Source organism: Peromyscus eremicus, chromosome 1 (genome assembly GCF_949786415.1).
Source record: "Peromyscus eremicus chromosome 1, PerEre_H2_v1, whole genome shotgun sequence".
Lineage (NCBI taxonomy): Eukaryota > Metazoa > Chordata > Mammalia > Rodentia > Cricetidae > Peromyscus > Peromyscus eremicus.
This window is the reverse complement of record NC_081416.1, coordinates 71,552,734-71,564,745: the sequence shown is the minus strand read 5'-3', so window position 1 is coordinate 71,564,745 and position 12,012 is coordinate 71,552,734. Positions and strand designations below refer to the sequence as shown.

General features: G+C 47.1%; 1 protein-coding gene across 1 annotated transcript in view; it reads left to right on the top strand.

The window, feature by feature from the left end:
- The window catches only part of LOC131906069 (deleted in malignant brain tumors 1 protein-like), a 40,308-nt gene that overhangs the window by 23,648 nt on the left and 4,648 nt on the right, over nt 1–12,012 (top strand). The window contains 9 exon segments of the mRNA XM_059256891.1: nt 15–185; nt 1,614–1,819; nt 2,951–2,980; nt 4,305–4,628; nt 5,867–5,896; nt 6,434–6,463; nt 7,454–7,604; nt 9,098–9,306; nt 10,250–10,434. Of these exon segments, the coding sequence (XP_059112874.1) occupies nt 15–185; nt 1,614–1,819; nt 2,951–2,980; nt 4,305–4,628; nt 5,867–5,896; nt 6,434–6,463; nt 7,454–7,604; nt 9,098–9,306; nt 10,250–10,434 (1,336 nt within the window).

Genomic DNA, 12,012 nt, shown 5'->3' with positions numbered 1-12,012 from the left:
GGGGTTCATTGACATTTCCACTCTTTCTTTACAGTGAACTACACCTGTGGAGGTCTCCTGGACTGGCACTATGGGACCTTTTCCAGTCCATTCTACCCTGGGAATTATCCCAACAATGCTAGATGTGTGTGGAACATTTTGGTCCCAACCAACAACCATGTGACTCTGACCTTCAGAGATGTGCAGTAAGTGTGGGTCAGAGCAGATGTTGAAGAGAATGAGCAGAGCTTGGATACTCAGGGAGGTGATAGTCAAGGTGACTTTCAATAAAAGAAAGATGTTCCTGTTTTGGCTTGGGATGTGAGTGGAATGGGTGCATGGGCACAGGAAGTTTAGAATATTCTGGCTTAAACCCAGGGTTGTCCTGAATTTGCTGCATGGCCATGGGATGCCACTCTCCTAAACCTCAGTCAAAAAAGGGGGGCTTTTCTCATCTTGTTGATCAGAAAGTCACCAAAGAATGTGCAAAGACTTGGAAATGTTGCTCAGTGGGAGGGGCAGTTTGGGGCTTATGTAATAAGGGTCTTGTGGGTATGATGGATCAGTACTGCTAATGAGGGCATCTGTTCAGTGCAAAGCTTTCCTCACAGCTCTCTCTCATTCCATGATGCACCAGCACCTAGCTATAAGTGCAATTCCACTGAGGTGTGGAGGATCCCAGCCCGTACTGACTGAGCTGTGCTCCCAGGTGCTCTCTGGGTGACTGTTTGTAGTGGTCTTGGAAGTCTCTGCTCCAGTACCACATATGCATCTTTTCAATGTCCTTGTAGGACAATATAAATACTGCACGTCTAGCTCACTAGGTCCTAGGCACAAAGGCTCCTCATTCTGGTTCTCTTCAGTGCCTCACTGACAGGAACTGGAATTCCCTAACATTTTATGAAGCCTTTTTCTACATAATACACACCGCTTCATCACAGCCTCACCCATCCCTTTCCAGTGGACAGGAATGCAGTGTTCATCATAGTAGATGAGAAACTCAAGGGTCACAGAGGTCCATTGACTTGTCCTATGGTTTTGTTTGTTTTGTTTTGTAAGAATTATTTATTTTGTGTGTGTGAGTGTTTTGTCTGTATGTATGTCTGTGTACTGCATGCCTGCCTGATGTCCACAGAGGTCAGAAGAAGGTGTCTAATCTCCTGGATACAGAATTATTGATGATTGTGAGCTCCTTTGTATACGCTGGGAATAAAACCTTGGTCTCCTAGAAGAGCAACCACTGAACTCAACAACTGAGACATCACTCTAGCTCCTACCTCGTGTTTTATATCCTATTCTTTTATTTATCAGAGATATTTATTTTATCCTGAAAATAATTGGGGACTCCTTGAAGCAACAAATTAGAATGTTCTCAGGGACATCCATTGTTGAATGAAAAGGCTGTCATGGAGAGGTATAGATTACACATTTATTAACTCCCACAGGAACAATGTAGACCAGGCATGACAGTCTAGGGAAGATAGACGAATTCCCTTAGGATTCTAGGAAGCCATCTACTCTTCCAGATGATATATTTTGTCACTGTTATTGAGACAGTGATCCCTGATATGATGTGAGACTCCACATCAAAATTCCAGACACGGAGAAGATAACTGTTTATTCCGTCTCCCCAGGCTTGAAGGAGGCTGCAGCTACGATTATATCCTGCTTTTTGATGGTCCTCAATACAATTCCTCTCTCATTGCTCGGGTTTGTGATGGGGCCAATGGATCTTTCACCTCAACACGGAACTACATGTCCGTAGTCTTCATCACTGACGGCAGTGTCACCAGGAGAGGGTTCCAGGCTGACTACATCGCTACCTTTGTCCCTGCCACCAGTAAGTTCCCCTGAGAGAATGGATGTCCATTTGTGTTTGGGGATGTCACTAGGAGCCTTCTGATCCTCGGCTTTCCTGAGTTTGGGACATAAGCAATAGCATGGCTTCACTGTGTCCCAAGCTTGCTTCCTGTTGAGAGGAACTGTGTCCAGTGAGTCTTGGGGATCTGGCTGCCAGAAATATGGTTGAGGGCCAGGGCTGGGTGATGGGATACACTGGCTTCAGCGTCATCACCAGAGACATATAATGTCTAATTGATTTTTCAGCAGATGGTGAGAAGTTCCAGGAGTGGTGGTGACAGCTGGTTTGGAGCTTTGTGACTCTTCCAAAGTGTGTGTCACTGTCCATGTCCTGAGAACTAGCACATCTGTCTTCTGTCTGAAAAAGGATAGATTAGGACATACACGGAGGGACAGAACATTCTATCAGAGGTTATGAGTTCCAATCAGAGATGCTGTGTAGATCTACGAGTCTGGTGGTGAAGGATTGAGGAATGTGATGCCCAAGGTCGCTTATGTAGTGAGGGGCAGAGACACTGACTTTGTCCTTAGCTCAAGTCCCTATTTCATGATAATGCTACTCTTTGACTGTAGATTTCTTTACTTCAGTTGGAAAATGATTCATCGACAAAACACTTTGCTTATTTACAATCATGTCTCTGGCTCCCCATCAGAGAATCCTAATTCAAGTTCCCTCATTGGGCTTTAGTGAAGGTGTATGTCTGTGTACAGTTCTTTAAGGTGCTGGGGTAGAGTCTGTGTCCTTGACTATGAAGCCCTCCAGCTCTGTGCCTCATGTCCAGCGTGGGTGGGGCTGTCCTGTGAAGACTGAGTGGTCCAGTGTAAGAATTGGACCTGACTAGTTACCCCTGACTCACTGGATGGATACCAATCATAGGATTCAGCCTGTCAACACATCCAGACACATGTCTCCCCTTGAAGTGGGAGCAGAGTGTGGGCTCCTAATGACCCCGTTGTTAGCATCTTCCTGGCCATGTAGATGACTAGCAATCCCTACTCTGAGGCAGCAGATGAGTACAACCCAGTGTCTGGTCTGCTCAGTGTCATGAACCCAGGGCCAGGCTAGGCACCTTTCGTTCAAGGCCTCTGACATGGTTTCTCTTTCTCACAGCTGTTCCATCGCCATTCCCGACCATTCCTGGTGAGTTGAGATCTTCCTAGAGCCTAAATTACTACCTGTCCCTATTCTCCCTACAGTCTCCTTCAACAGCTTCAGAATGGGTGGGACTCTTCAGGATTCTGTCTCCCACAGTATCCTCAGCACTCTACAGAGAGGACAATGGTATCTTCTGTGAGCCATTGTTTCCTTCTGCTTTTCTCGGTGGCAGCACTTAATCCATTTTGCTATGCTTTGCTGTTCTGGTGAAATAATGTGCCTTGGTGGCCTTTTCCTGTGCTATTTGTATAGAAAGCACTATCTTTTGCAAAGGTCAAATGACATGGGATAGCAGAGACTGTTCCTGTCATATGCCTAAGGCATGGATTGCCTGGTTCTTCTAGGATGCAATTGTCACTCAGGACATAGTTATAGTTGCCCTGCATCCCCGGGTCACCTCACCATTGTTCTGATGGACATGTGTGAGCATGGTCAGGGCCACCACATGCTCTCATGGAAAGGACTTTCTTTCTTTTTTCTCTGCCACAGTGCTTATTTGTACAATGGTTTCTACTTGACCAAACTGATGCACAAGTCTTCCTTCTAATCCAGTTTTGTTTTCCTCTCCAGATTGGTGGAATACAACATATCCTTCCCATGGTAAGTGTGGGATAGGACCAAAGCATGCCTTACACTCTTCAACCAAGAGGTTAGAGAATTCTGGGATGTTTTTGAAGTCTGTGGTGCAGCACAGCTCAGGGAGGCAAGAAGAAAGAAAGGAATTAGGAGGGTGCCATGTCTTTCCTGTGACATTGCCAGTGATTTACTCTTCCGCAAAAATCCATCTCCTATTTAATCATTGCAGAATCAGTTCACTTAATAGATTTGATGAGCCCTCAGGATCCTATCATGGTGTGTGACTCATGAGTGGGACTTCTGGTCTTTTATAAGTGCTCATTGGTGGACACTTCCCATTCCATTCATAACACCATGGCATTGCAGGAAGACTGGGGCCCTGAACTGTGTGAGCCAGAACAGGTAGAAATAGGTGTGGAGTCCACAGTGCTTCCTCCAGATTTTCCCTGTTCTCCAGAGAGATTGAAGCCAATAGCAGAAAACACATATGCACCTGAAATAAGCCTTGGGATAGGTGTTAATTATGCCTGATAATCTCTTTGTGTCCGGGGTGCAGAAATTCTGCACCACCAGTCCAAGTTATCTGGTATCCACCATCATCTGCCAGTGGTGGAATCAAAGACTCAAGGAAGGCTTTTCTCCCTGAGTCCAGGGGACATCTGACTGCTTTTATGATGTTACTTACTCAATGCTTACTTACTTAATGTTTACTTAAAGCCTTTTTTTTTCTTAGTAAATGAGTCTTCGTTGGTGCTGAGGCTGGCCAACGGAGGAAACCGCTGTCAGGGCCGAGTGGAAATCCTGTATGGAGGCTCTTGGGGCACCGTGTGTGACGACAGCTGGGACATCAATGATGCCAATGTGGTGTGCAGACAGGTTGGCTGTGGCCCGGCTCTGTCTGCCCCAGGAAATGCTCCGTTTGGTCAGGGCTCAGGGCCCATACTCCTAGATGATGTGACCTGCTCAGGGTATGAATCTCACCTGTGGTACTGTCGTCACCGTGGCTGGCTTGTCCATAACTGTGCCCATTCTGAAGATGCCGGAGTCATCTGCTCACGTGAGTTGGGTGAACCTCTAATGTCTTCTTCCTAGATGAAAGGCCTTCTTATGTTTGGGTCTTACTACTCAATGGATTTGTTTTTCTCATTTATTGAAGTTGCCCTAATTTTTCACTGGGAGTGAGTTTCTCCTCTTTTCATACGTCTTGCCGTGGAAATTGTCACCGGTGACCCAAACCTAAGGGATGTCAGTCATTTTTAACCCCTCACTGGGTAGAAGAATCCAGGAGAAAAACACTGCCTTCAGTGTTTCTTCTCTCATGGTTCAGTTCTGTGGGGAGAGAGGGAGACACTGTCTAGAGAGTGAGGAAGACACTATGGTACTGAACATTCTCCAGCTCAAAGTGTTCTCGGTCCACAACCATTCACAAGGTTTTCTGAATGATGCCCATTGGCCAGGACTGTGAGTGTGTGTTTGTGCACAGGTATTTTTAGGGTAAGAGAGGGGCATCCGTGTCCATGATGACAGCTCTGTGCTTTTTGTTTCTGTGCTTCAAGTCCATTTGAGGAGAACTAACTCAGCCCTATACCCCACACCGACACCCATCCCCTAACCCAGCCCTGTACCCCACACGAACACCCACCACCCCCTAAGCCAGCCCTGTACTCCACACTGACACCCACCACCCCCTAACCCAGCCCTGTACCCCACACCGACCCCCACCACCCCCAACCCAGTCCTGTACTCCACACCAACACCCACCCCCTAACCCAGCCCTGTACCCCACACCGACACCTCCAACCCCCTAACTCAGCCCTGTACCCCACACCGACACCCACCACCCCCTAACCCAGCTGTGTACTCCACACCGACCCCCACCACCCCTAACCCAGCCCTGTACTCCACACTGACACCCACCTCCTAACTCAACCCTGTACCCCACACCGACACCCACCACCCCCTAATCCTAGCCCTGAGGCCTAGCTGGTCTCATGTAAATATTTGACCTGGACAAGGCCACTTAACATCTGAATCACTGGATAGCTATGAAATACAAAGGTCAGCCCATCACCTCTTCCAGACACATTTCTCACCTTGAGGAGGACCAGAGAGTAGAATACTAATTGACCCTCACAAGGAGCATCTTCCTGGGAGTACAGATGGCTACCAGTTCCTACTCTGAGTCAGGGGATGAGCACAGATTAATGCATATTCTGCCCAGTGTCATCCACTCAGGTTCCAGATTAGCCACCTCCTGATCAGGCCATCTAACATGGCTTCTTCTTATTTTCACAGTCCCTGAGGCGACATCCACTCCCAGTCCAGGTGAGTCCATCTGTCCTTCAAGTCTCACGTGTCCATCTTTCTCTGCTCCGCTCACGATAACAGGCAGTAGCTCCAGAATGGGCAGGACCCTACAGCACTATTGCTGTCCCAGAACCTTCTGTTCTCCTTAAAGTAGAAAGGCAGCTTCTGAGGAGCTTACAGGACCCCCTGCCTTGCCCAGTGGAATAAGAAAGATGCAGTAATTAATCTGCGTTACTAAGCAGTCTTTCCTGGTGCTGTTAGGATCTATCTTGGGCAGAGCTTTGTCTTGTCCATGAATTGTATATTGAGGGACAACTGAGACTTCTCATGACATCATTTAGGAGAGAATTAAAGTTGCCAGTAGGGTCTGGGCCACCTTACTCTCCCTGTGGTGGGCATGCACAAGCGTGGTATAGGGCATTACTGGCTCTCTATGAGTCCTTTACTCCCAGCTGCAATGACTCCCTGGTCCCTGCATTCCATGTCCCAGCTACAGTGATTTTCACCCTTGCTTCATACTTGCCCACTCTAATCCAGCTTTGCTTTCCTCTCTAGTTTGGTGGACGACAACAACTCCTTCCTATGGTACGTACTTTAGATTAAGCTAAAGCACTCCATAGTACTCTAACCAACAGGTTGGAGAGAGGGGTGCATATTCCTGGCCTTACTTGAAACCTGTGGTAGAGCAAAGATGAGAGGAAAGAGAGACAGAGAGAGAGAGAGAGAGAGAGAGAGAGAGAGAGAGAGAGAGAGAGAGAGGGTATATGTAGAGGGAGAGACACTAGAGCTTAGTCTAAGGTATATCTTTCTAGAGCATGCCCCCAGTGGCCTACTCTACTCAACCAGACCCATTACCTAATTACTAGATCACGTGATTAATCTATAAATCTGTTCAGAGCTCTCAGCACCCAATCACAGGAGGATTCCTGAGCCAGGCTCCAAGTCTTTAGTAATGAGCTTATCGGTGGACATTTTCTACTAAATCATAATGTTATCTCTGCGAGAAGTTTGCAGCCCTGGACTCCATGAGACAGGATAGGTAAAAAGAGCTGTAGAGCCATGTTCCTTGCTCTCTCTGTCTCCATTCATCAGAGAGATCCAACTACTCACCAGAAAAGCCAAACATCCTTGGAAAAAAACCCCGAGATGGGGCCTAAGAATCTCTTTGCATCCAGAGTCCATGAACCCTGGCACAGGTCCAAGTGGCCTGTTCCCCACCATTGTCTGCCAGTCAGTGAAAGCAAGGGTTTACAAGCTTAACCAGTGAACTCCAGGTTCAATGAGAGACCTTGTCTCTAGACACACATCTGAGTTATGTATACATGCCCAACTACCAATGAATACTCTCTCTCTCTCTCTCTCTCTCTCTCTCTCTCTCTCTCTCTCTCTCTCACACACACACACACACACACACACACACACACACACACCCCTTAGGCTTCAGTGAGTGAACCAGGGCTAGGCTGGCTTTTATTGGGTTCCCAACTTGGATATTGTGTCAAACATTCCTCCTCCTGTCAGGCAGCTGTGTGCTGTGTTCTGGGCTTCATTAGCATTTCCTCTCTTGCCTGACAGTAAACTACACCTGCGGAGGTTTCCTGACCCAACCCTTTGGGAACTTTTCCAGTCCATTCTACCCCAGGAACTACCCTAACAATGCCAGATGTGTGTGGAACATTGAGGTCCCAAACAACTACCGTGTGACTGTGGTCTTCAGAGATGTGCAGTAAGTGTGGGCATAGAGCAGATGTTAGAGGGAAAATTTGGGGTGCTTTGAAATCCAGGGATTATAGTCAAGGTGACATTTAAAATAAGGGTTCCAGTTTTGATTTGGAGAGTAGCCCATGGAGGGTGGTGGAATGGGAGCAAGGGCGCAGGAAGTTGAAAATATTCTGACTTAAAGTCCCAGGGCTGTCCTAAATTTGCTACATGGCCATGGGATGCCACTTTCTTAAGCCTCAGCTAGAGAAGGGGCCAGAATCCCTGCTTTTCTCATCTTGTTGATCAGGAGGTCATCAGAGAATGTGCAAATACTGGGAAATGTTTGCAGTGGGAGGGAGGGTTTGGGCTTGGGCAATGCTAGTCTTGGGGGCACAATATACAAATGTACCTGTTCAGTGCAGCCCTTTCCTCATCAGCCCCTTCCTTTCTAAGTCCTCAGGAGCCAGGGTGCTAGCATTACTGATGCATATGGAGAGTTTCTATCACTCATATGCTTATGAATGAAAATGTTCTTGAGCAGAGAAGATGTCTACAAAAGCCCATTAATATTTGCTTCATTCTGGGAAGCGAGTGGCCCAGATGGCTAAGAAACTATACCCGTATTCGCTAGCACCCCAACAACAGTGTCCACCGCTTGTGACCTTTCATGAACTATGTTTTTCCCATGCAGAGCTTCATGCGGACATCACCACTACACTCTTCAGTATGCATAGTGCACAGTGTTCATTTTAGGAGATGAGAAACCTGAGCCTTGGAGAGGTTCAGTGTTTCTTTCTTTTGTTATTCATCTCTATCACTATGAATTCACTGATATTTGTTTCATTCTGGAAGGGACCTGGGAGCACTTTGAAGGAACAAATCGAGATGTTCTCTGGTGACCTTCCTTTGTTGATTTAAAGGACTGTCAGGAAGGGAGACTATAGATCTTATACATGTGACCTTAGATGGCAGTATGAAGACATGGCATGGTGGCCTTGGCAAGATGAATTCTCCCTGGATTTAAAGACGTCATCTGTTCTTTCAAATAATGACCTTGGTCAGAGTTTCCATAAGCCCTGAGCTCTCATCCATGTCTGGACAGTAGAGAACTTAACTGTAGCCGGAAAGTTTCCCTGGTCCTGCCCGGTCCCGTGGTCCTGCGGTCCTGCAGCTGCTTATAAAATAATCATTCAGAGGCTTATACTATCTAAAAACTGTATGACCTATGGCAGGCTTCTTGCTAGGTATCTCATAACTTAACCCATTTCTATGTATCTATAAGTTGCCACGTGGCCGTGGCTTACCGGTACTTTCACATCTTGCTTCTCCTAACAGTGCTGGCATTTCTCCAGACTCCGCCTTTCTCCTTCCTTTTTCTCTCCTTGGATTTCCCACCTACCTCCAAGCTGCCTTGCCATAGGCCAAAGCAGCTTATTTATTAACCAATGGGAACAGCATATATTCACAGCATACAGAAAGACATCCCATAACACTTAACTGCTTGTTTTGTCTCTTCAGGCTTGAAGGGGGCTGCAGCTATGATTATATTGAGATTTTCGATGGCCCCCACCACAGTTCTCCTCTCATTGCTCGGGTTTGTGATGGGGCCATAGGCTCTTTCACTTCAACATCCAACTTCATGTCGGTTCGCTTCATCACTGATCACAGTGTTACCCGAAGAGGGTTCCAGGCTCAGTACTACTCGGTCTTTGCCAATAACATCACCAGTAAGTTCCCTTGTCAAACAAAGGCTTGTTAGGACTGGGGGCATCAGTGAGGGCCTTCTGCTCCTGTATTGTGCTAGGACTGTAACCTAAAAAATTAGAACACTCCAACCATAGTCCCTATGGTTGATTAATTTCCTATATTGCCAATTGAGAGAGGGTGTGTGCAGTGAGTCTTGGGGCATCCAAGACTTGGGACATCTTCTGGACATCCAAAAGAGGGTCAAGGGCCAGCACTGGCTGATGAGAGTTATACTGGCCTGAGTGTGACGGCAAAGAATAAGAAGGTATAAGATGATGGTCTCAACTGTTAGTGAGAAGACAATGCCAGAAGGAGTTGTGGGTGACACCAGGCTTGAAACTCTGTGACCCTCCCAGAGGGTGAGTCACTGGCCATGTCCTGAGACCTGACACATTTGATTTCTGTCTGAAGATGGCTAGAGATGGATACCTTAATATGGGCAGCTACTCTAACAGAGGCTTTATGGCCCCAATCTGAGATGCTATATGAACGCATGTCTACATTGCTTGAGCACAGTGATAACCAAGGTCTCTTACTCAGCCAGGATCAGAGGCATACACTTTCTCCTTAGCTAAAGGACCTTACCTAGTAACATCACTACTATCTTATTGTACAATTGTTTTACTTCATGGGAAAATGCTAACTTGACAAAATGCTTTGGATATTTAAAATCCTGTCTCCAGTTCCATACCAGAAAATCCTACACATGCAAGAGCCCTCATTGGGCTTTCTTGAGGATAAGGCTGACTGTTAGCCATAGGGTATTCTTGGGGCCATAGTGACTTGGTTGTAAGCATGCATCTCATGTGTGGACCATGTGCATTAGGTATCTTGATCTGTGTATCTTTACCTGGGAAAAGACCCTCCCAAGGGTTGTGGGGTTTGGAATCCTGACTCAGTGCACCCTCTGCTCTTGTCCTCCAGGTCTCCTTTGTTTGTCAAATCACATGCAAGCCAGTGTGAGCAGGGACTACCTTCAGTCCATGGGCTATTCTGCCAGGGATCTTGTCATTCCTGGTTGGAATGCAAGTTACCAGTGTCAGCCCCAGATAACACAGAGGCAGGTCATATTCACAATTCCCTACACAGGCTGTGGCACTACCAAACAGGTAAGCCTGGCACTGCCCACTCTAGTGAGCATGCTTTCTTTTTTAAAAAATTTAGTGTGTGTGTGTGTGTGTGTGTGTGTGTGTGTGTGTGTGTGTGTGTGTGTTAGTATGCCACTGCCTGCATGTGGAGGTCAAAAGACAACTTATGGGAGTTGGTTCCTTTCTTCTGCCACGTGAGTTCTGGGAATAGGACGCAGCTTGTTATGTTTGGCAACAAGTTTCTTTGCCCACCAAGCCATCTCCCCAGCCCCGAGCGTGCTGTATCACGGTGACATATGTGCTGCCTCTAGAACCCCGGGGGTCCAGGAGGTATGGCTGTGATGTCATCAGAACGTAATTCATGTGAAGGGAGGCAGGAGCCTCTGGTATGCTAGCCACAGTTACTTCCATATAGGAGGGATGGGCAGGCATAGAGGGGGAGGCCCAGCAGTTTCCACGGCTGTGTCCAACAGAGAGACCAGCCAGCAGAACTCCATTCACACAGCTCCCAGGAGAAGCTCTGGATTTTACAGAGTCTGGGGCATCTACAGTTTCATTTGGGGTGGGAGAAAGAAGCAGAAGCCCCCTGAATCAAAGATCCAAACGCACCTTCTTTCCTGAGTTCTACAGCAGCCAACAGCTGTCAGACACATGGCCAGGACACTGAGGAGGCCAGTGTACTGCCGAGTCCTTTCTGCAGGTTCTTCCCTAGACCTGGGTCTGGAGCACAGCACGATATGATGCCTCTGTTGACCAGGCTGGCCCTGCCCTAGGCTCTGGTCAGTCTGAGGAGGGAGAGACAAGACTAGAAAAGATAAGGAAAGGGTCAAAGAGATTCTCCAATGTGATGACACTGTGTTCCCCAATATATTGTGAACACTAACAAACTTATCTGGGATCAGAGAACAGAACAGCCACTAGATACAGAGGCCAGAAAATGGTGGCACACATGCCTTTAATCCTATCACTTGTGATTCTATCTGGATCTCTGTGAGTTCAAAGCCACACTGGAAACAGGCCAGGCATAGTGACAGATGCCTCTAATCCCAGGAAGTGATGGCAGGAAGCAGAAAGGTATATAAAGGCATGAGGACCAGGAACTAGAATCCTTTTAAGCCTTTAGGCTTTTGAGCAACAGTTCAGTTGAGATCCATTAGGATGAGGACACAGAGGCTTCCAGTCTGAGGAAACGAGATCAGCTGAGGAATTGGCGAGGTGAGGTTAGCTGTGGCCTGTTCTGTCTCTCTGATCTTCCATCATTCACCCCAATACCTGGCTCCGGGTTTGTTTTTATTAATAAGACCTTTTAAGATTCATGTTACAATCCAAAAGCTTTTGTCTCATGTTCAGTGTTTCTGGAAGGCTCACATGCAGAGCAGAGTTCTCAACAACAGGCAAGAAGAGAAGGCTCTAGATTCTGAAAAAATAATTATATGTAAGCTGTATAAGTGCTGGGAACACAGGGGACCTTATCCAGGTCCCAATCAGTTAGGGGTTCACCCTTCACAGTTCACATGACTATAGTGGAAAGCTTGCTTTCTCTGTCTCTGTCTCTCTGTGTGTGTGTGTGTGTGTCTGTCTGTCTCTGCTCTGTCCTGC